Source organism: Cynoglossus semilaevis, chromosome 8 (genome assembly GCF_000523025.1).
Source record: "Cynoglossus semilaevis isolate Cse_v1.0 chromosome 8, Cse_v1.0, whole genome shotgun sequence".
Taxonomy (NCBI): domain Eukaryota; kingdom Metazoa; phylum Chordata; class Actinopteri; order Pleuronectiformes; family Cynoglossidae; genus Cynoglossus; species Cynoglossus semilaevis.
The window spans coordinates 16913343-16938838 of record NC_024314.1 but is presented as its reverse complement, the minus strand read 5'-3'; the positions used below and the strand labels follow the sequence as shown (position 1 = coordinate 16938838).

Below are 25496 nucleotides of genomic sequence, written 5' to 3'. Positions count from 1 at the left end.
CATTTGTGGGATCCAAAGAGGTTTATCTCAATTTTGGCGGCAAATGACTGCGTATATCGGATGAGATCGGAATAGGAAATTAAGTGATTGGACAATATATTGGATATTTGGACGGATATCGGCAAAAAGTTAACTCGTTCTAAAACACTTCCCTGGGCCTTTAAAATGAAAGGATGAATGAACGAGCTAGTCACCTTAAAATGGAGAAAATATAGCGCAAAATGACATAACAAGTGATAGGTACCGTTACTGTAACATAGTAAAGGATTTTAGTAGAGATGTTCGATAATATCGGCCAACTGATATTAGCAGCAGATATTAGCTACTGGTTGATATTAAAATTAAAAAATTAAGCGTTTGGACAATATTCGGCATATTGGATATCGGCAAAAAGTTAACATCAAACAGCTCTAGTTTTTAGCCTATACATTAGTGCTACCTATAATTTTGAAATACACATTAATTACAAAACCAACACTTCATGCCTGAACTTACAGTAGATCAAGAGAATCGTACAGAGATCAGTGCATTTTCCAGAAGAAATGTTTACGTGTTTGTTACTTTTCTATTTCACATTATTGTTTCTGAGTTAGCTCAAACAAAAAAGATCACCTGTGGTTACTTCAGGATAAAGTGATATCACCGAGATCACCAAAGGTTCTCCCTTGCGGGGGATGACGAAGAGCTGTGCAAAATCAATCCAGTGATTGTGGAGTTATTTCAGCTCACTTCAAAGTAGTGAACCAAGCAACCGTGAAATTATGATAATATATGCTCTTTTTGGTCGGATTGCTTCAGGGAATATCTGTAATGTCACGAAGTGAAGTGTTCAAATCACAGACAGAGCTGGGAGTGACTCAGAGGAGACAGAAACACTGACAGGGTCAGTGTTGTCTCTAGAAGGACGTTTGACTTTCAAATACTGCTGATACCATCAGGCCGACACCGAAAAGGAAGTGAAAAACTTGAAAAGACACTGTAGGTCAAAGTGTCCCCGAACTCGTGTCGGTGCTGTAATTGCTTCTCGCGAATTAAATGTCTCTTTTTTTATTTTAATAAAACTAAGGTTAGCTCCGTTTTACAAACCCTTACACAAACATATTGTCTTAGCTGACATCAGTGACAGTTATACGATTATTTGGACCAGAACAACGGAGCAGCTGCAGGGAATCACAATCAGTCTTTTCTATTATATTGAGGTCAGCCTCTGTTTTTCGTCTCTCTGCCCACGGAGAGTAACTCTTCCGCTTCACCGAGTCCATTTTCTCATGTTCCTCCGCTGCCCCATTGGTCCTCTGGTCCACTGTTGAGACACGCTGCTCGTCTTGTTGAAGGCTGTCACTTTATCACACTTGTTATCTGCTGTTTTGGATCCTGAAGTTCTTGTTTCTGTCAGCGGCGTTAGTTCACAGTTTGTCTTGTTTCTGTCAGCGGCGTTAGTTCAAAGCAGTAGACAGAAGGAAAAAATGTAAATATATTTGTTGTTTGGTTGTTTATTGAGCCTTAATAAGCCTTAAATTAGTTACCACGACCATGCTTGTTTATTGAGCCTTAATAAGCCTTAACTTCAACTTTTTTTTCCCCACTATAAAAGTCTTTATAAAACTTTTAGTTTCTTGTGTGCGACTGAAGCTGTTGTAAAACATTTTAACTGCAGATGCACTAAAATGAAAATTTTTGGCCGGATCTGAAAAACTAAATCTGATGAAACACTCGGCTGTAAACTGAAAACAAATAAATAAATAAGTAAAATGGAGAATGTGCAAAATTATGCAAATTCTTGTAACATTGTTGTCGTGGCTGAGACCGTGTGTAGCTCAAGGCGTCACACGCAGTAGCATACATTAATGTCTGCGCTTGAAAGAATAGATCAATAGAACTATGAAAATATTTATTCAGCCACTTCAGTTTGTGCACATTTCTTTATTCCCACAATCGAGTCTTCTTTACAACGTAACGCAGATCACATTAAGATGACGTTCAGGGTGTTGGCTGTGGCTACTGCTAATGACAACACAGCACATGTTTTGTCTTCTTGTCGTAAACCAAATGGCCATTTTTTGGCCATTTTAGTCTGTAAATACGTTAAATTTTAACAGCTCACAGTTAGCTAGATTAGCTAATGCACAGCCCCGATGTGTCAGTGTGAACGGTTGTTTGTCTCTATATGTGACTCTGCAAACTGTCCAAGGCCGTCACCTACAACCCTGAAAAGGAATAATCAAAGGCCAATGAATGAGTAAACAGAAACATTTGAAGAACACACTCATAACTCCAATATCACAGTAGAAAAGCTAAAATGGTAGCATAGATGCTAAGAGTACTAGCTTGTACTAGCCAAGAAGTAGTAGGAATTGTGTGTAGAAAAACATACTGGAGACTTAGTTTACTGCTATGAATGTCCATATGTAGCGGTTAGCTTGAGAGCAGAGAATCCTGGGTTTTGATTCCTAGAGGAATCACATACTCCTAATGGCGCCCCCTGTCTGGCATCCTGTGTTGGTGCAAAAACTCAAGAATTAAGATAAGCCAGCTCAGATATTTTTATATGCTGCGTTTTTTGTGTGTTTATTATTATAATTTAAAACAATAATAATAATTTGCTTTTTTTTTAGCAATCACTAGACGTTGAAGGTGACCCTACGTGGGGTCGTGACCTTAAGGTTGTAAAACATCATGGTAGCTTGTCAGCCACAATTACATCAGCAGTTTATGTAAAAAAAAAACAAACAAAAAACAAAAAAACAAATGTTAAATAATTCTTGTACACACGTGCTTTGATTTTCTTGAAAAGCTAAAAATGTAAATGTGTAGTTTATCGTGTTATAGGTGATAAAGGTAATCTGTTTAACCAATACCTGTTCATAACAGAACCAGGCATCACACACCGAGTTACTCTGTCAGCTGTGTTCTGACAGTGATGGTTTAGTGTAACTTCTTTGTCTGCTTCTTTTTTTTTTACTTTTTGGGAAAGACCAAAGTGTAACAATTGGCAGAATGCCCCTTTAATCAACAGCTGGGAGGAAGCTGGTGGCGGTGGGTTGTTAAATTCCTCGGAGACGAGTCAGGACAGGAACCGCACGTCAGATCAGTTACCTGTGTATGTCATTAGGTTCCAGGTTGATATGATTTTGTGATGAAAAACGCACCTGGCTTGATAACAGTGTTTAATTTACCACAGAAAACCGGTCCCTTTATTATGTAACTGCCGTCTATTAAACAAACTCAGTGTTTTTCTATAAATAACAAAAGAAAACAGTATAAGGCCTTTCTGATTTAAAGTCCGGCATTTTGTAGACGATAAAAATAAATCATTCCCTAAATGTTTACACCCTAATATCTTTATAAACTCAGCAGGGACTGGGAACCAATATGCAGGACTTGTACGGTTCATGTGGACGACAGTAACTTCCAATTTCTAATCGATGCTTTCATTATTTTTAATGAAAACGGAGTAGTGTGGGCACAGCTCATGGACTTCTTTTTTTTTTTAATCACGTCACCCTCTCTCTCTCTCTCTTTCTGCTTCCTCGAGAGACTTCAACGATTGGCCTCGGGGGTAGAGTTACAGAGGGGGAGGGGGTAGAGAGACATATACAAAGAAAAGGAGAGAGAGAGAGAGAGAAGGGGGAATAGATTAGAAACGGGGAGAGAGAGAGAGAGAGAGAGAGGGAGAGGGAGAGAGGGAGAAAGGGAGAGAGAGAGAGAGAGGTAGAGTGGGGTTGACTCAGAGTGCACTAAGGTGGAATTAGTGTGTAGTGGAGGAGCAGCAGCAGCAGGAGCAAGAGCTGGAGCGGCAACGGCAATTGTAGCTTAAGCTAAAGCTAACTGAGCCATGTTCCTGCTGCTGGAGCTGAAGCTGCTGCTGTTGTGTGTCTGTTAGCGGGCCGCCCTGGACTCCCTATCCGCCCTGAGGTGCATCATGCCCGGCTGGAAGAAGAACATCCCGGCCTGTCTCCAACCGGACGAGGAAGGAGGTAAGACCAAGATTGGACCTGAATAAGGACCAGGAATCCGGGGCTAGGACCGCGACCGGCGTTTGAACGTGTCAGTGCGCGTGTGTGTGTGTTTTTTTTCTCGCTTTGGCGCCGCGGGTTACGGAGCTCGTGCCTCATATAAACCGAGTGAAAGTTAGAAACTGATACCGCGAGAATGCGCACGCGTGCGTGCTTGTGGACGCGCGTTAAATTGACGCCAGAGGTTGAGGTTTAAGTGACGCGACTGTGATTTATACATATATTTGATTTACGACATGTCTCTCTCTCTCTCTTTCGCTCTCTTTGTGTGTGTTGAACGTGTTTCTCTCATTGCTCTCGGTGACCGGTGTTGTCCAGCACCATTAGCCGGGCAGCTATCAGGCTAACTAACGGTTAAATGGAAGAACAGCCGAGGGTCTGCCCTTGTGTGTGTGTGTGTGTGTGTGTGTGTGTGTGTGTGTTTGCGTGCTTGACATCGCCGTTCTTACTAAACCATGGCAGGTTACTGTCCCTTTTTTTAATAGTCTGGAATCATTCATGTCCTTCACATGTGTGTTACAATCACTAACCATGTCATTATTCTAATTTTCTCCCCCTCTTAACCAGTTTTGGTTACGTTGACATCACAGTCCACGGTAATCACAGTGGTTTGTGTCTGATTCAGTTGAGATAATAATGTTCATATTCACTACCACACGTGTCCTGCATCCGAGTCTGTTATATTCCATATTGTGTAACCCGTGCGAAAAGACAGTTATGTACAGTAGATCCCCGACTTCCCCTGGAGGTGGTGCTATAAACAAGGTTGAAATGACACCATGGATAAAGTCTTTATATATAAATATACAGTGTGTCTACACATATTTTTTGGTCTTCCTTTTAATAAATTGAATTCAAAATATAGAAAGAACACAGAAGGAGGATATTGACGTGTGTTGAATGAATGAAAATGTGATTGGTCCATCCCTGTGATTGATACTTTACTGACCCTAAAAGGAGCCTGGTCATGTGGGATGGTCAGCAATGTTCACCCTGATCCTGATGATCTGTCAACATCAGTGACTTTCGCTGGATTGTCCCGTTAGATCCCAGCAACAGGTTCACGGCCTTACACTTAATTAACTCAACACACGTCACTACAGTCAAAAATAGGTTGGTTTAAAAAAAACCAAAAAAAAAAACCCAAACAAACAGACAGCCGAGAGCTGCAGTAAACATCTGCTCTCCGATTTGCCTCAAAGGTAGAGACTAGTTGATCTGTGACAGCCATTTGAATGCATAATGGAAGTGCCTCACCTGAGCACCTGCCGTAGCAGGTTTATTAATAGCAGAGCTTTGAGTGCATGGTCAGCTAACATATGCTGAAATCTGCTGCAGAACAAAGTTTAAATGAACAGGACCCGACATTGCGCGACAATAAGATTTATTCCGCTACCAATTTTTGCCGCCTATTCTTGTTATTGTTTAGTGGAAGGGAAACGCATTTAAAAAAAGAAAAAGACACGCGTAACTAGGCGTAAACGCGAAAATTAAGAAATGCGTTATCTGCACCTACATATCAATGTATTTTGTTTTTCTTTTTCTTTTTTCCAAAATTCATTTTTAATCGCCACTGCTTTCATTAGTTTAAATCCATCGTTTTTTTCGGACATTGCCTTTTGAAATTCTTGTGCCTAAGATTGTATAGACCAGGGGTGTCAAACATACCGTCCGTGGGCCAAAACCATTCCACCAGGGGGTTCAATCCGGCCAACCTGATACATTTTGAATTTTTTGCTGGAAGGAACATAAGAGATTGTAATTTTGTAATATCTTATTTTACTCGTAATAGACATTACAATTGCGTCGTCTTTGTTGTGAGTCAGTGATGTGTGGTCCGATCAAGCAAATTAAACCATGTCTCATCTCACACCGAAGCTGCAGGTCGCAGAGCTGATCCTGTACTTTTGCGATCCCTCACAGAGCTGCAAACCAAATAACGCAATGAGAACCAGTGCTTCAAAGAAACCTGCATTTGTATTTTGGTTGTAGGCAGGTGTTTCTAGAGTCAATGCCACGTTGGCTGTAAGCTTCAGTTCTAATCTTTGGTTTCTGTGAATCTTTTTTTAAGCTGTCTGTGTTTTTCTTGTGAATAATCAGGGCAGTGCTTCTCACCGTTGTTGCTGCTGATCAGGCACGTTTTAGTCAGACGCTAATCAATCACTGGAACATAACTGATAATAAATCCTGCTAATGCTGGTATAAAAACAGCCCCGATGTTGGCTGGTTGTTTTAAAATCCTGCTCTAGCTCAACACTTTGTCTCTTTAGCTCCTCGGCATGCTGCCACTTCAATCCTGGAGGGCAGCCGCATGACCAGAATCCATTTACACGTTGATTAATATTGTTATTGAAAGCTTAAACACAGAAATAAGACGCAGATCGATTGTAGTAACCGGAGAACCGTAGCATATAAATATTTAGCCGCTCATAAAATAAATAAATACAATTTAAACAGCTATGCCCTTTTTATGGTTTAGGCTAAATCATTTTTAAAACATTTTATTGGTAGATTTTATCAATAAAGTCAAATAAAAAAAAAATCAGTGGAGAAAGTAAGTTTAGTTACATATGGGGTTACAACCTTTTAATGTACGATACTGATACTACGACTTGGAGTACATGCGATACCGATTTCAATCCGATCAAATCGATTGTTTTCTTCTCTGGCATGAGGGGCGCCTGTTTACGACATGTTGCGCAAAGTTAAGTTGAGCATTGAGCTTAGATATCTGATTGGAAGAGCTATAGTTTTTTTCAATGTCAAAACATATGGCCCACGGTTGAGCTTAGATATCTGATTGGATGAGCTATAGTTTTATTTCAATGTCAAAACATATGGCCCACGGGCCAAAACCGGCCCAATTGGGGGTTTTAATCTGGTCCGCTTGATGAATTTTGAAAATAAAAAAAAAAACACTTCAAGGTCAAGAAAGTTTTTTAAAATTATATTTCATTAGAAAATACTATGGAAACAAAGAGAAAAAACAGTATGATTTATAATAATTATTATGTTATGATTGTACTGGTCCGGCCCACCTGACATCTAATCTCTGGTCACTGTGGTAAATCTAAACATTTGAATTTTTAAACTCAAAAGTCCCCAACATTTGCTCTACTGCTGGAGATATCAGTGAGTCAACAGCTGCCGTTAACTCTGTGGGGGGAAAAAATGATGATTTCGCCGTGGACTTTGCTGTGGGAGAGTAAGTATAGACACGCGCTGGAGTAGAATTTATTAGCTACGCCTTCAGTTAAGGGTTTAAAATAGTTGGTTCCCGCGAGCCACTGTCACTCGTGCGTTTACGCTCAAAGATAATCTGTTGGACCTCCCTGTGTCCAGTGTACATGAATTACACTTGACGTTCCGTCTCCATCCATAATCACCTCACATTAGATTTCACATCTGATTTCATTTCTTTGTCAGGTTCCCCAACAATCCTTCCTTCTGTTTACAAATAAAACGTCAGCCGTATGTGAAGTGAATGTTCCAACTTTAAAAAAAGACTTGTCATCGTCTAGTTGAACTACTCCTGTACGATGTTATCCTGCCTTCACGTGGTGTCGGATTCAACAAAGCCAATTTTAGCTCAACATTTTAAGAGGTTTGAACTGCACACGCCTGTCGCCTGAAAGACGCCTCATTCAGATGAAAATCCGAGACGCAGCTGCTGCAAAAAAATGTTTACGTCCTCAGACACAGGCTTCTGTTTTGTTTTGCACGGACGTCGGATAAATTTGTGGCAGAGGCAGTGTGTAGAAATTGAACCTTGGAGGTATAATATGAGGTGAAAGGATTAATTGCACCTTTTTGGATAAATGCAAAGATTTAAATCTATTCATAGTGAGAACTGAGGAAATGTGTGTCACAGAACATTGAGTATTGTTACAACATAAATGCTAAGTGTTAAAATCCATTCATGCCTGCACTCGTGTTCTGTTCTGTGCAGTGAACTATGCTAGGTTCTGTAAAGTTTGTGACTAGTAGAGCTCTACTGGTCGTATTTGTTGATGTTTCACTGGGTGTTCCCGCGACAGTCATGCTGGGTTTAATTAACACTGTTATATTAGACCCTCACTGTGCTATAGTGTCACACGGCAGTTGTTACTTCATGTGACCAATTACCACAATAAAAAAAAATCTATTAAAATTTGTCCCAAAATGGAAATAGAAAGTGATCATCTTCAGTCTGCAATCCACCCTGGCTGCCACAGGAGGCGCCATTATATATTTGTTTGCAACTTACAGACTGCTACGTGGTTAAGTATGTGGTTCCTCTGGGACTCGAACCCAGCACCTTCTGCATGTAAGGCAGCTCTTATAACCGCTATCGCTATAGAACCACACGAATAGCAAATTATATCAATAGCAATTAAAAGATGGCCAGACTGCTGCTGGCAGAACCCTAGATACCACACGGAAGAACGACCGTGTTTGGTCGTCCAGGCGGCCGCGCGACCTTGACCACTCCCCTTCGGCTTTGTTGTTTTATTTGTTTGCTGCTCTCTGTGTTCTCGTTCGTAAATGTCACTGACTTCACAGATTGTAGGAGGCGGAGCAGAAATTAAACATTTATGACTTTCTGTTGGGAGGTCATACGATTGCACCGTTGGATTATACGAGAGTCATGTTCCAAATGCACTCTCTGTTGTGGGCAGCACCGTAGCATGTGTTAGTGCAAGAGATTTACGTGTCATTTTTTTCAACCAAAGACCAGCTGACCAGAGGACAGCTCGGTGTTTGAACAAACCGGTCAGGCTGGATGTTTACTCTCCGTCCGCCATGTCACATGTCTGTGAGTCCGTCTGTAGCATAAAGGATTCAGCATCTGAGTAAGGACGCACAAATGGTGCATTATGTTAAGGAATCCCTCTCAGCCGACGGTGAATGTGCCATAATCAGGAACAGAGGGTTTTTGATTGCGTCTCCTGCGGTTTTCCTTAGACTTGTACTGAAAAATGTCATTCGGGAGGTCCTCGTTCAGAAGCAGCATCTGGTGGTGAAATGATTTAATTGGACCACTGGCTGGGTTTAGGTTTTGGTGTCATAAATGACACAGCAGTGGTTCCTAAGGTGTGTGTGTGTGTGAGTGAGAGAGAGTCTCAGGTCAACGTTTTAAAAAAGATTAATCACCAATGTCCTGATGCTGTGGTCACCCTGCGGTGCTGAACTGCAGTAATGTTGATTAAAGCACATTGAGACTGAGGTAAATCAATGTCCCTCCATCAATTTTTTTTTATTTTTTTTGACCCAGATCAGCTGTTTTATTATATTTCCTGTTGGACCTGATCTGATTTCTGGGCTTTGGTCAGAGCAGGGGCAGCGATGAACTCCACTGAGGTTCTGTCACATCAGTTTATGAGACAGAAAAAAGTGGTTTGAACAGAGATTTTCAGCTCTCAGTGTGGGTTCTTATCACCTGTTTGCTTTTTAAGACGCTGTCTCTGTCTTCCACATTAGGTCCCGCAGGGGCCAATGGCATCTTTCCAGTTGGAACAGGAAGAGTCAGACTCGAACCGTAGACCACGTCTACAATTTGTGTGTGGTCTTCAATGTTTCTAAGATGTGGTGAATTTTGAAAAGTGGCCAGAGCCTCGGGCATGATTCACGGCCAACTCTGTCATCTCTGTGATGACAAACCTTTTTTTTTTTTTTTTTTTTTTTTTTTTTTTTTTTACTGTGTCGAAATCACATCTGTGAGGATGTCTCCCTTCTGCACGGAGCAGCTGGTGATGGAGAACACAATTATCCTGGACATAAAAAAGGAACCTGGACATTTTTTTTAAGATATACAGGAGGTGGTTTAAACCAGCGGATAATAATTTTATCTCCAGGTAAACAGCTTAGGGTCAAGTCTTTGGTGAATATTGGAAGAAATGTTTTATATTTTTAAAAATAAACTTTGAGGAGGAAAAGAGGAAAAGGTTTCTCTTTGTTCACCAGCGGGTGAAAAATGATGAAACCGAGCACTAGGGGAGTAAAAATAGATCAGGGCTAAATAATAGATCCACAGAGAGGGGCATGAATGAGTTGGGATTATGACGCTTGGATTTCATGCAGCGTGTCATTGGATGGGTTTTCAGCTCGTACTAACATGAACAAGAACCGAATGGAACTGGTAACATCGGAGGACGGAAGTCAGGGGAAGTATCTGTGTCTGATATAAAACAAGAATCATACGAGGAGGAGGAGGCGGCGCATTAGCAAATAAAAGAAGAAAATAAAATGCAAGCTGTGTTCTGGTCGCAGCAGTCGGTCGATAAATAACTGTTAGAAGGATAATAGTGGGGAAATACAACTTCCTTAGCTGTTTTATGGCTTCGTTAAAACGTTTACTACCTTCATTTGACATTGTCATGATTTTAGTCAATCATAAATAAAATGCAAATCATAAAAAAATATTTAGTACATTTTTTCAGTCAGTAACAAAAAAAAAACAACGTCTGGTGCATTGTAGCCCAGAAACAGCAACCAGGAGCGCTGTTGTAGAATTGACTGAACAAAACAAATGAATCTGTATTAAACAAATATATATTCAAACTGACTCATCTCATCGCATTACAGATATATCAGTAAAACAAACTCCTGCGTTCCAGTGAACAATTTGTCACGATAATTGAGCAACGCTGTTTCCGCACATTAATAAACAACTTGACACGGTATTTTAGCCTCAATAAAAAAATCAAGTTGGAGAGGTGTAAACCCTTCATCTGTCTCTGTACACTTTAACTGTATATATGTATCCATCTGTCTCATCTGTACACTTTAACTGTATATATGTATGTGTAAATATATATATGAACGCAGTATATTTGGATACACATATATGCCTATATGTGTATATACTGTATACACGCACACATATACAGTATATATGTATATATATATACATATATAAATATGTGTGTAAATATACACGTTATAAAAATATATAAATAATTAATGACTATGATCAATATGCTAAAACATTTTTTTTTCGTATTTTATAGTGTCAAAATAAAAATAATCGCCTGTTAACCCTCACAAGAAAAATAAATAAAATATAACTCATATTTGAGTTGTCGTATTTTATTGTCATTACTAGCAAGTTAGCGGTGGCCAGTGGAACAGACCGGTCAGTTGATCAGTCGTCAGTCCCTTACAGTCATTGACATGACGCTGTATTTTAAGCTCGATACGCTTGTGTGAAACTAAAACGTTTCCCCACAGTGTGTTCAAATAACATAACGTGTGTAGATCGACTGTCCACTGGGGGAGCAATAAGAGGATGAAGGGTGGAAATCTGATTAGTATACATGTAGTATTGATCTAAGTATATATATATATGTATAAATATGAATATATTTGTATTTATGACATTTTCACATACAGTCGATAAAAGTACCTGTAAATAAGTAACATCTATATTTGGCGACTGCTGTTGTCTTCTTCGTGGATTTCAGGACATGCTAGGCTGTGGTTTGTCCGTCATTTGCATTCATGCAAATTTGTGTTTGTCGGAAACCGATGTACGTGATCTACATTCACTGTCTACTCTGCGCACAGATCTATCATCAGGGGGAAAAAAAAACACGTGATCCAGGTCTGGTTCATCTGAGGAACGACGCTGGTTTGTTGTTGAAACAGATTAGGTCGTTTTTGTTGAGCCTTGAGATGCTTGAAAAGTAAAGAAAGAACAAAAATTGAAGCTGAATTCTTGAGGACCTAAAGTGGAGCAGAGGATAATTAAAAGTTGTTTTTTTTTAAATACTCAGGTTATGAATTTAATTTCAATACATTTGCTGCTGGATAAAGCTCAGCCTCAGTTTCCTGTAGTTCTGGGATGAGTGAGAGTGTGTGACGGGGGTGTGAGTGAGCGAGGCAGCGTGACATCCAGAGCTTTATAAGCTTTTTCACTAAGAAGCAGAGGAACACACACACACACACACACACACGGTCTTTAAGGAGATGCTGATGTCAAAACTCTGCTCGTCTCCGTCTTTAGAATCGCGCTCGTGTGTGAATGTGTGTGCGTGTACTCGCCAGCTTAGCGGCGTATCCCTCTCTTCTCCGAGACGTTCCACTAACACACTCTCTCCGTCTCCTTCTTAGTGTGAGTCAGTGACTCTTTCTCACAAAATCTTTGAAGACCAAACGGCTGAATTTTTTTCTGCGTGGGGGGATTATGCTGTATCACAGACTCACTTCTAAATGTTCTGCCTTCATCAACACCTGTTGTTATCTATCGATGCATCTATCGATCAATATGTCTTTCGATTTACCTATCTATCCATCCATCCTCCGTCCAGCTGTCCATCCATCCATATAACTATCTATCCATCCATCCATATATCCATCCATCCATCTATCCATCCATCCCTCCATCTATCTATCTATCCATCCTCCGTCCATCCATCCATCCATCCATCCTCCTATCTATTCATCCATCCATCCATCTATCTATTCATCCATCCATCCATCTATCCATCCATCTATTCATCCATCTATCTATCTATTCATCCATCCATCCATCTATCCATCCATCCATCCATCCTTCTATCTATCCATCCATCCATCTATCCATCCATCTATTCATCCATCTATCTATCTATTCATCCATCCATCCTTCTATCTATTCATCCATCCATCCATCCTTCTATCTATTCATCCATCCATCCATCCTTCTATCTATCCATCCATCCATCCATATATCCATCCATCCATCTATCCATCCATCTATTCATCCATCCATCCATCCATCATCATCCATCCATCCATCTGTTTTTGTAATCTAATCTAATCTAGTCTTGTTTTATTTGGTGTTTGATCCTGTTATTTTGACCGATGTTGGACTGATACCTTTCCTGAATATCAGGTTGAGCCCTCGTTTTTCCATATATATATTTATTTTTGATACACTGTACCGTCTTCCACTGCTGGGTCTCACATTTGATCTGAGTTTTTGAAGAAGCGTTAAAATCACAATCAGCAGAATTTAAATAGTAGTTTTTTTTTCTCTCTTTTTTTCTTCCTTATTTTTCCCTCATTCTCTAAGCGACCAGACCGAACCACACCACGCTCCCTCACGTGCACCCTCACGTGCACCCTCACGTGCACCCTCACACACTCACATGCACACTCTCAGCCCCTGGGCAGTGTCCAGGTGGACAGACAGGCTGCTGGCATCCTACGTGTACATTCATTTTCTACTTGAATAGGCCCAGCATGGACACACACACTTGCACAAAACGTTTAATGACACACACATACACACACACACACACACACACACAATGAGTCATTAATGGATAAACATTCCTTGCTGTCTCCAGGATTCAGGGTCAAAGCGACCGCGTGACGCGGTGTGTGGTCGGGGATTTAGGTCAGCTACAAATGTGGGGACCATTAAAAAAAATTCCTCTTGTGTCGTCTCCATGTTTAGACATGTCCCCAATGAGTTAAGTAGTATTTTGAAGTATTTTGAAGTATTTCAGATTTATTATCATATTTAGAATTACAGTAAGGATTCAAATTCTGGAACATTTTTGCAGTAGTTACGTATATGGGGCAGTGGTGGCTCAGTGGTTAAGGAAGCAGACTTGAGTCCGGAAGGTTTCAGGTTTGAGTCCACCAGCTGCCAAGTTACCACTGAGCATGGCACACTGCTCCCCGGGCACTTAAAGCTGCCCACTGTTCACTTTGGTGCTGGGTTAAAAACAGAGGTCAGAGGTCACATTTGGTTGTGTGCGGTGGTGTGATGTGTCACCATGACAAGCCGTTCACTTTCCTTTAACTGTTTAACCATATATTTTATTTTTACATCGACTGTAATAAAAACGTTGTTGTCACCGATGGCGGACACAGGGGGTGTCAAACCAGTACAATCATAATAAAATGATCTATAAATAACAACAAGTCCACGTTTTTCCCCTTTAATTTCAGTACAAATATATTAGAAAATATTCAATTTTTTTTTTCCATTTTCAGCATACATTAAGCGGGCCGTATTGAACCTCCACGTGGGCCAGTTTTGGCCTGCGATCTGTATGTTTGACACCCCTGGTCTAACAGTTAATTTAGATTTCTTAATTAGTTAATTTTGAGTCTCGGAGACTCGGTCGAATCTGTTCCTGCGACGTATCCGTGGGCTCCAGACGAGACTTGAGTACGTTTTACGTCTCCGGCTTTTTGTTGTCCATTCCTCTGTCAGGTTTAGTTCAAAACCAAAAATACACAGACACACACACACATGCGGCTCTGCTCATGTGTGTGTGTGTGTGTGCCTATGTGTGTTTTTTGTGCTTGTGTCCATTAGGTATGAAGGTCGGTCACTCAGCAGAGTCCATTAAGACCACGGATCCGCTCGTCCCCCTCTTTAGGTCTTTTAGTTTCTAGGTCTGTCTGTCTGTTTCACTGCCTGTCCCTGAGGCTTCATTAATGGCTGTCTGCCCCTCTGAATCATGGGTAGCCTTTAGCTGTCGTATGGACTACCCGTGTTCAGCGTCGAGAGGTAGAGCTTGTAATTAGGCGGAGTGACCACAAGAGGGAGACAGAGGATTTAACTTCTCTTCCTCGCTCTCTCTCTCCCCCTTCTCGTTCTCCACTCTTCATTCGACCAGCAGGTGTCGCTGCAGCGTCGGATGTTGAGTTTTGAGCTGCTGGAGGAGTGAATGTGTCTGTGAGACTGTGTGAAGTCACAAGCTCACAGTGAGTTTAAATGTCCAGAACGTGTGGGACATTTACAGCTTTGTTTCTTCCCCATCAGAACACAGATTTTTACGGACTACCTGCCTGACCCACATTTGTGATTTCTACATCACGGCCCGCAGCAGCTGCCTCCGTTAGTCATTTTAAACGTGTTATGGAATGAGTGGCATGGGGGAGTGTGATGTTTCCACCTTCACACCGACGTGATGATGCGTTCGCTTCTGTAATGTCCTGAAAAGCTTGTATTTATACATATACACACATGTATGTATATACATATATGTATTTATATGTGTATATGTAAATATATATGTATGTATATGTGTATATGTATATGTACATATTTATCTATATATGTGTGTATATGTATATATGTACATATATATGTGTATATCTATATACACATATATATTGTATGTTTGATATAAATATTGCCCCTTCATCTAATGTGTTTGAACTAATCCGCCGCGAGATGCGAATTTGAAGATGTGAAGATGCGTTCGCTTCTGTAATGAAACCAAATCTCTGGATTAAACAGACCGCTTTCTACATGTCACATGATTGACACCCGTCACCCAAATGTTAAAAATACATAGGTCATAGGGCCGGGTCATGTTAAGGTATGTATATACATATATGTATTTATATGTGTATCGTAAAATACATAGGGCCGGGTCATGTTAAGTGTCAGGGTCCGATATTTACTTTTTGCTAATGATACGCCGATATTGTCCAAACTCTTCATTTCAGATTCCGATACCAACGAATGGTTACATATGCAGTCGTTTTCCCCCGAAACTGCGATAAACGTCTCAGTACCTCACAAGCGATTCCAGCATTTTTTTGCAAATCCCATGGGTTTTATTAACAGGTTTTTTATTATCGCAGAGGAAGGTGATAACGATTGTTACAGACTTTACATAATTATGCTAATATCGGACCGATAGCTTCGGTCGGCCGCTATCATCGAACATCCTTAGTTAGGATTGATACTGACCCAGCGGTTCATGCTAGGCGTCTATTCCATCTTGCAACCTGATTGGTTCAACTGAAATTTTTTCTTTAATGACTTCCCAATCATTTTGAGCGACAGTCATGATGCATCGTAAAAATGGGTATTTCTCTCTCACCCCTAAAGATTGGGCCGGCGTTTGTGGTCGGTTAGATTGGTTCTCTGAGCTCCTCTGACTTTTCTCTCCTTATCAGTGCCTTGTTTTTCGTCATTTCTCTTTTTTCCCTCCTCGTCTTCCCTCTCCTTCTCTCTGTCCTCTCTCTCCCTGCTCTCTGTCCTCTCTCTCCCTGCTCTCTGTCCTCTCTCTCCCAGCTCTCTGTCCTCTCTCTCCCTGCTCTCTGTTCTCCCTCACCCGAGCTCTCATAGTCACTTGTTACCTTTTATGTTTCTCCATCTTTACCTTCCTCACACCACCTGTTATATTCTCGAATCCTTCAATTTCACACCTCCTGGACACACACACACACACTCACACACACACCTCCAGACATTGGCACACATTAAAGTGGTTCGTTCCCTTCTAGTAAAGGAAAAAAAGTAGAGAGAAACCAGGTTAAAAAAGAGATGAGAGGAATTAATGATGGAGGGAAAAAGAAAACCCAACAACAACTCTGTGCTGACTCCTGGAGTGTACGTTCAAACACACACACACACACACACACACACACACTCTGCAGCGGAGGAGAGGTGTGTTTAGGAGTGAGCAGAGGCAGCCCAAGTGTGAGTGTGAGTGTGTGAGTGTGTGTGTGTGTGTGTGTGTGTGAGAGAGAAAGAGGGGGAGAGAGAGCTGTGAGCTGGGTGATTGGCTCTAAGCAGCGAGATGCACCAGCAGCTGAAAGAAGTGGATGGGAAAAGAGGAGGAGGAGGAGGGAGAGGAGGAGGAGGCTGCAGATAGACAGAGAGAGAGAGAATACAAAAGAGAGTGAGTGAGTGAGTGTGAGTGTGTGTGTGTGTGTGTGTTAATATGCTCACATGCTCCCTAATGTGTGTGTGATGCACACAAATGGAGGAGAATGAAACCTGATCTCTCTGTGGAAAATGGTTTTCCATCAGCGCTCTCTCTCTCTCTCTCGCTCTCTCTCGCTCTCTCTCACTCGCTCTCACTCGTCGTTATGAGCCTCACTGTTAGCTTCCTAGCCTAGCCTTGCACCGGTTTTGGCTCCGGCCCCGGCGTGGACATAGTTAGTGGGGCTGATGGAGCGCTTCTTTGCTCTCCTGCGCCTGCTGAGCAGGAGGCGGCGAGGGAGGAGGTACCGGGCGGACGACGACTACCAGGAAGGCTACGAGGACGTTTACTACTACACCAGCAAGTACAACACACACCTGCTAAGTAAGTGCCATGGACAAAGACTGGGAGAGAGAGAGAGAGAGAGAGAGAGAGAGAGAGGGAGCGTTTGTTTTATTGTCCTTTGTCAGAGAGATGATCATCAGAATCATTTTTTTGCGACAGCAGAGTTAAGTTTGAATGAGTGTAAGGAGGTGTTTTATTATAGATGAAGGTCGTTAGTGAAGAGCTGCTCAGTTACACACACACACACACACACGTAAGCTCAGGTATCCAGGTGACCAGGGTCCAGGTGGTGTGTGGGTAATAACAGGGCAAGCATGTGTTGACTGTGGGAAGGAATGTGGAAAATGCAGCCGCTGTTTCTGGAAGGAATCCACGTTATTTTGTTATTTTATCATGTTTTTTTTTTCTTTTTCATTTTTCCGCTTTTGTCTTGACATTTGTTTGTTCATTCGGACGCTTTGGTTGGTTTGGCGCCGTCTCTAGATGCTTGTTTGTCCTGGTTATGTTTCCTTTGGGACACAAAGATACTGTCAGGATGACCATCGCCCATCGGTGTGAATGTTAGTGTGAATGGCTCTGTGGTGTGACCCCGCCCCTCGCCCCTGCCTTGGCTTCAGTGGATATGGGAGGGGGTTTTCCACTGAGCCCAGAGGGTGGATGGGTAATTCTTCGGTTGTAGTTTCTTCGCATCGATTCCAGCTCTTTTCAATTCCAGTCCACGTGTTTAAAAAGACTTAATTGGAGGAATGTCCGATATGAACATTTAGCTCATATCTGATATGCCGATATTGACACTAAATTTCATGTAACGATGCATCGTGAATCGGTTAAAAATTGATACGAATGCGTGACAATTCACGTCGGTCGAAATAAAAAATAAATCCATGTGTAAGGAGTAAGCAGCATTATTGCACAAAGTCACTGGTCATACCATGAGAATACACACTCTAGTCCAGTAGGTGGCGGTATATGCCTAGAATGTTGGCGGGATGGCTTGTAAAAAAAAAGAAATTATGATAAAATTGTATCCTGAAAAAAAAAAGGCAAATCACATCGTGTCGTGCGTTGAGTGTATCGTTTGATCTTTATAGTAGTAGATATAAGCTAAGAAATATTTAATTACCTGTCATAGCATTTTATAACAACACCTCCAAACTGTTCACCTAACAGTTCTCACACAGCCCGGTCTCAAACATTAGCTCCTGTCAAAAGGCTACGTCAGGTTGATGCGACAGCAGTGGGTCAAACTGCACTGAAACGACCTGGCAGACGTACATGTCACGTGTATTGGTGTGTATTCTGTACACCAAAATATATAACAATGGGGAACAGTATTTACTTTGGTTTATTTCACTGATTTTTTTTTTAAACTTAAAGATAAAATATGTCCTAAATAGTTGGAGGACAGTAAGATGCAGGTCTTTGGTAATATTGCAAAACTTCAAAGTTAGCAACGCAGCACATGACACGAACTCTCACTACAGCATGGATTGACCTCTGATGTTGTTATACATTTATTTAAATAAAATATATTGTACAGCTTATATACATATAACGTCATGAAGAATGATCATGGTTTTTGTGGAGACGTTGAGCCGAGTCTAAATCATCAGTCACAGTTTATTTTCTCCCGCCTGTGGTTAGATAGATTTTAGTTTATAGTAAATGAACAAACTCCTGGTCCATTGGTCTCAAATCCTACTCTTTCTGGAAAAGTCCTGAAAAGCTTGTATTTATACATATACACACATATATGTATATATTTATATGTATGCATATACATATACTGTATATTAGTATATGTATATGTACATATATGTATTTATATCTGTATATGTATATGTAAATATATATGTATATATGTGTGTATGTATATGTGTATATGTACATATTTATCTATATATGTGTATATGTACATATATCTGTATATATGTGTGTATATGTATATATGTACATATATATGTGTATATCTGTATACACATATATACTGTATGTTTGATATGAATATTGCCCCTTCATCTAATGTGTTTGAACTAATCCGCCGCGAGATGCAAATTTCGATCCCGATTTCCCCCCAAAAATGTATTTAGTTTATCAAATCATATTTGTGATATTTTTGCCTTTTCTGATAAAGCAACTTCAACAGCCCTTGTGTGTGAGTGTGTGTGTGTGTGTGTGTGCGTGTGTGTGTGTGTGTGTGTGGCTGGTCATGCAACTCACTTGTGCTGCAATGATAAATCAGGGAATTCTTACAGACAACTCTCTTATCAACACGTTGACCCTGAAGTGATCCGTTCCTTCAGCACTTTCCGTCTTGCAGAGCTATTCGTTGTCACTTTCTCTCAGCCGGTCTCAGCTGGAGTCACTATTTTTAAAATTTAAACACGGCAGAGTGAACTGTCAGGCGACACAACGGCTCCATGTGCACAGTTTTGACTAGTGGTGTGGTGGAAAAAACAAACCAAAGAATAAACCAGTACATTTGGGACACGTTGACTGAAGAAATAATTGTGGATTATTTGACATCATTCTGCAGCAGTTCTACAAATAGGAAGCAGACGGGAACAGTAGCATCAATAAATATCCACTCCTGAACTCTAAATATGCTCATTTGAAACACATTGTGGCTGTAAACTCGGGCCAACAGTTTAGTCTGTTTCCAAACAGCATAAGAACAACCATTTGTCTTCATTTACCAATGGGAGAGGAGGGAATATAAAGTCCTGTTTTTTATTTTTTATTTTTTTTAACCAGATCATCAAACAGATTGTGTGGATGTAAGGGTGGTTTCCAAACACCCTTTGTTGGTATTTGTGTATTTATTTATGAATCCAACATATGTGTTTATGTCTGTGTGTGTGTGTGCGCGTGTTTTCATTTGGTTATTGAAAAATCTGGAATGTTCCAGTGTGTGGCAGAGCTGCCAAGAACTGTTTCCCTGCAGCTACACTATCAGCAAACCGTGTGTGTGTGTTTACTTAGCAGCGTGTGTTCTTCTGTTAGAGGTCGGTCGGTCGGTCGGCTGGTAAACTCACACACTACCTCACACCTCACCATAACTAATCACTCTGGTTCTTAACCATAGTCTGAACCACCGTTTAGGGACTAGCGATGGCTAACTACAACTTTTTCATGTCCGATACCGATACTGCAACTTGGGGTATTTGCCGATACTGATATCACTCCGATACCTTCTACTCTTCTCCAACATGCCATTGGCTACCATTGCTGTATCGCTAATGTCCATGTTTACGGTATGTCACGCCAGGTTATATTGAATATTTAGGCTAAGGTATTCCATCCTGAAACATGTCGCGCTAGGTTAAGTTGAGCATTTAGGCTAAGGTATTCCATCCTGAAATAATGACCAATATCGGACCGATATCGATCCCGGGTATCAGATCGAGTCATCCCGTGATCTATCTCGGTGGCAGCATTCAGTTTTCAATATTTAGGAGTAGCGTTATTGAATTATTGTGTGTTAGCTAGCATCCCTGTAACGTAGCGTAACCTGTGTTTTGTCTGTAGATGGCTCTCTCACCGTCTTCATCCGATGCTCGCTCTATCGTTGCATGATAAACACGCATTCATATATATTTATATCCCTGTTAATTAAAGCTTCAAATAATATTTCATCAACATACAAAAATGTATTGAAAAGAGTTAAAGAAACGGTTAATTTCATGTGTTTCATATCCGTGTTCTAAGGCAGATTTGGAAGGATTAGGTTTTTAATCATCACAGAGCTTTCTTGGGGAGCTGGATTTTTTTTTTTTTCCATTTCAATTGACAGGAGAGAAAGAACAAAAAAAAAAGTGGAGCAGAAATCCACTGTATTCCACTTTAATTAAAGTGTTGAACTTGTGGGATTCAGACACTTCACCCTCATTATTTAGAAATTATGTTTAATTAGTTTTCCTGATTTAAGGAACACGTGTTTTCCGTTTTTTTTTTTCCCGCTGCGTCTGGTTCCACTCTAGTAAACGCAGTATGTTAAGACTCATCTGGGAGAAATAAACAGTCATACAACCAAAGGCTGGCTTCAGTTTCTGAAGATATTTTTGGAGACGCTGCGCTGATCGGGGTTAGCATCGAGGTCATTTCTTCATGTCGTTTTCATTCACTTAAGAATTTGATCAACTGCTTCTATTAATACATGCAGCATTTTTTTCAAAGTATTTTTTTTTTAGACAACACTGTGAATCACAGGAATTTTTTTTCAACCACCGAATGATTTTGTAAAAGATATTTTTGAAACCATGTTCCAATATTAGACTTTTTTAGACAAATGGAAAGACAAATATAAACTGACCTTTTTTAAAAGCAGAAAGAGCTGTAAAGGTAATCGTTGATTGTAACCTACAGCGATCCTATTATAAGTCCATATTTTTCCCATTTGTTTTCATGCAAACAAATCCAAGCATATTAGATATTAATTGTTATTTATTTATATTTAATGAAATATAATTTTACAAAAAAATACCCTGAACAGTTTTGGCCCGCAGGCCATATTTTTGACACCCCTGCACGAGAGCATGCTGGTCCACTGCTGTCTCTTGTGGTCAGTCTATGTCACTGAAGTACATCTTAACATTAAACCTCCATAAAAAATATTTAATCTAATTTGTTGACAATTCCCTTGTGTTTTCTACTTGACCTTTCACACTGGAGACGCCAGAGTTTAAGAGAACTTTCTCAACTGTCGTTGGTGCAGAAACAGAACTTTACATTCTTTGTTTGTGCCGCAGTGGAGTTAAAAACTTGAGTCATTAAACGAAGAGAGTTTTTTTTTTACACATCAACAGCTAAGATCGTCTTAAAAGAATTCAGTTTATAAATTACTGGAGTCCTTGAGTCCATCCATACAGTGCGACATAACGCGATTTTCACCATAATTAGGAACTCGCTCACGTACTGTACTGAAGTAGCTGTGGCTCTCAACACAGTGGTAACCCCATGATCATCTGTGACATAAAAACATCAGATGAGTCGGACTTATGCTTGGGAGCCAAATCGGAGGACGAAAAAAACAAGACAAACAGAAGACTGCGAATGTAGGACAATCCAGTTGATGCGTAGAACTGGTGAATGTAAATATATGTAGATAAATGTATGTTATTGATCCCAGGCTGGGAGATTACAGGAAGGTAGATGGATGGATGGATGGATGGATGGATGGATGGATGGATGGATGGATGAGTCAGTAGGTAGGTGGATGGATGGAGGGTTGGGTAGGTAGATAGATAGGTAGTTAGCAAGGTAGGTAGGTATGTAGATAGGCAGGTGGATGGATGAATGGATGGATGAATGGATGAATGGATGGATGGATAAGTCGGCAGGTAAACAGGTAGGTATGAGGTTTAACGTGGTACGTTGAAATTATGGAAAAATGTATTTTCTTAATACATTTATAGGAGATGGGGATGTAGCCATGAAACGCCGTAGGTCGAGGATGTTGTAATCGAGGACCCGCTCTATCATACTTGTTATTTCAACATATTGGTTAATAAAAATCGTATTCCTATTGGCTGAAACGTGTAGCTATGTAAAGAATTGAGGTCCGTCTTCGGGCCCAGTGTTTCATAAATATAAATTCAAATATTCGGTCTAATTCAAATATAAATTCCAACCTCAGTCGAATGTGTCTCCTGGCAGTGTTTTTCCGTTGTTTTACTGCAGATCGTGGTCAACTCTCTCTGAGAGAGAGACACTACATGAGACTGTAAATCTCCTCACACAGGTTACGTGTCCTGGGGCTTCAGCGTGTGAAGTCCCAGTGAGTGCGGTTCACTGAGGGTGAGCTGATGATCGGAGATGTTGATTACAGTTCTCTCAGTCTGTCATTCGCCTCGTCCCATCTGCTTCACGCACACACACACACACACACGCAGTCGCAAACTCGTCAGTCTGACTGTTGTTGGCGCTTGTTAAAGGTTTACACATCCGCACCACTCTGGAGCAGTGTTATTAGCTCCTCTGTGTGAGTGTGTGTGTGTGTGTGAGTGTGTGTGTGTGTTTGACCGTGTGTGTGACTCAAAGACACATTTTGAACCTTAGGCTGTGAGTGTTGATTGTTGACACACACAAACACACACACTTTGACCAACCTTGAATTGGTTCACTTTAAAATGTTAAGGCAGCCGCGATGACGTTTAACGTGTGTGTGTGTGTGTGTGTGTGTTTGCACATGTATGTGTGTGTAAAAACACTCCTTTCATCTTTTAGAATCGCTCTCTGTACGGCTCAGCTCTCTCTCTCTCTCTCTCTCTCTCTCTCTCTCTTTCTCCTCAATTATTCATCAGCTTGTTTCCATGGAAACAGCTGCAGCTATGTATGTGTGTGTGTGTGTGTGTTTCGGGGGGGTCGTCATTGGATGTCGTCCCAGCAGGTGGGAGGGGCTCTGTCGGCCCATTATCACCTCTGACGTTCACACTGGACCACAGCACGGCAAGAACGTTGGTTCAGATCAAATGTTTTTTTTTTTGTTTTTTTTTTTCTGACTTTATCTGCACCGTCACCATGACACCAGTGTTGGTGAAAGGTTTTCATTTGGTCTGACCTACACGGTGTAGACCAGGGCTGTCCACCTCATTTGGGTTCACGGGCCGCATACAACTTAAATAACCCGTCAAGTGGGCCACACCAGTACAATTGTAACATAATTAACTATAAATAACGATTTTGTGTCCATGGTTTTCTGCTTTATTATCATGCAGAGAAGTACAAGTATGGTAAATATTTATTGTTATTTATTCATGTTAAATGAAATATACGGGCCGCATTGAACACCCCAACGGGCCAGTTTTGGCCCACGGGCCATATGTTTGATGCAGACGTAATGATGCTGCTCGATCAAAGTTTTTTTTTTTCATTGTTTTGTGTCTCCATCCTAACTAATCTAAAGGAAATGTGTTGGACAGTTCATACACCAAGAACAAACCAACTGCTTAAATCAACAAGAAGCTAACTTTAAGTGTGGCTAAGCTAAGTGACTGGTGGGTTTACCAACTGAAATGGTCTTGTTTACCTCAGAAACTAAAACAGAAACAAAACTACAGAAACACCGCACATCAGCATTACTCTCTGATTCTGGTCTGGTCTTATTTACTTCGCTAAATGTCAATATAATAAACAACCAATGAAACTAAAAAATATTAACTGTAAACAGCTCCGTTCTTTACAGAAACACTGGACCGTTTGTGTCTGCAGGAAGTTCTTCCCACCAGTGTTTGAACACCTGAATGTCACTGAGGCTTCATAGGACATGACATGTCTTTTTAGGACGTTTAAGGCACATACTGCCACCTGCTGTACTAGAGTGTGTAGTGTCATGGTCTGACCGGTGACTTCTTATACCTTGATGCCCTTTTCATTGTATTTGTATTGATTTTTAACCGAGTCACGATACATGGTTTGTACATCCCTGGTCAGTGCAGTTGTTTTAATTGTGAAAAAGAAAACAGTGAAATATTCCTTCCGGTTGTGTAGTTTTTGATTTGGGATTGTTTCCTCATGTCAGCTTGTCACATTCTCAAACAGGATTTACGACCAGTTCATATAGTTCTGTTGACAAAACACCACTTGGTGGTGGATTACATTCCGAGAAATAATCTCATTTTGGCGGTTGTTTAAACACAGGGAGGTCTCTGTGAAAACAGCCACAAAGACACCTGTGTGTGAAGACGGAAAAATACTTTGAATTAAAAAAACAAAACTGATTTGAGCTGATATGATATTTCAGTTCATGTTAAAACAAAGGCAGGTCCTCGCATTTCTCAATCCGTAGACCACCCTGGATTATCAGCTCTGAGCCGAGTTATCCCCATGTCATTGAATCTAGACTGTAAAACACCGTTGTACGTCTATCACAGGAATGTTCGCAAATGTGTTTTGTCTGTCAGGCCATGTACGATATATTTACAGTGTAAGAAGAACCAAGGTTTAAGATGGACTAGACTTTTGAATTGGACCATTGTCTTTCTCTCTGCTTTAAAAAAGAATCTCTTTAGTGTCTGACTGTAGTTTGCCTTGTTTAACATGTTGGTGTCACCTTTTTTATGTATGTATGTATATATATATTTATATATATGTGTATATGTTGTTTTTATTTTTAATATTTTGGAAATATATACATGTACATATAAATATAATAATAGATACACACATATATACATATATGTCTATATATTTATATGTACATATACAAATTAATAAGAATATATATATATATATATATATAGTTGGTAATATATAATATATAATGAAATCGTTTTTTTTCTGCCACTGTCTATATTCAAGTTTTCGTTTACTGGTAGCTCACTTCTTTCAAAAATCATTTTGGAGTTACAAGCAGATGCTTTGTGGTGTACTGCTACGTTGTCTCCAGCAGGGTGAGTGGTGAGCTTCAAGTGGAGCTGGTCTCCTGTGTGACCAGGGGAGGGCAGCAAAGATGGCAAACGCCATCAGTACAGCTAAGAGGGCTCAAGGGTAG

The 25496-nt window shown here is 40.5% G+C and overlaps 1 protein-coding gene and 1 long non-coding RNA gene across 2 annotated transcripts in view; both read left to right on the top strand.

Moving 5' to 3' along the window:
* Positions 1-3664: 3664 nt before the first annotated feature.
* Positions 3665-25496, top strand: part of grip1 (glutamate receptor interacting protein 1) — a 43142-nt gene continuing 21310 nt past the window's right edge. The window contains exon 1 of the mRNA XM_025058170.1: positions 3665-3977. Within this exon, the coding sequence (XP_024913938.1) occupies positions 3923-3977 (55 nt within the window). The 5' untranslated portion in view covers positions 3665-3922. The remainder of the gene's footprint in view (positions 3978-25496) is intronic.
* LOC112487319 (uncharacterized) lies at positions 15204-16298 on the top strand. The gene is made up of 2 exons (XR_003050302.1): positions 15204-15322; positions 15388-16298. It is a non-coding gene; the product is annotated as an uncharacterized LOC112487319 (long non-coding RNA).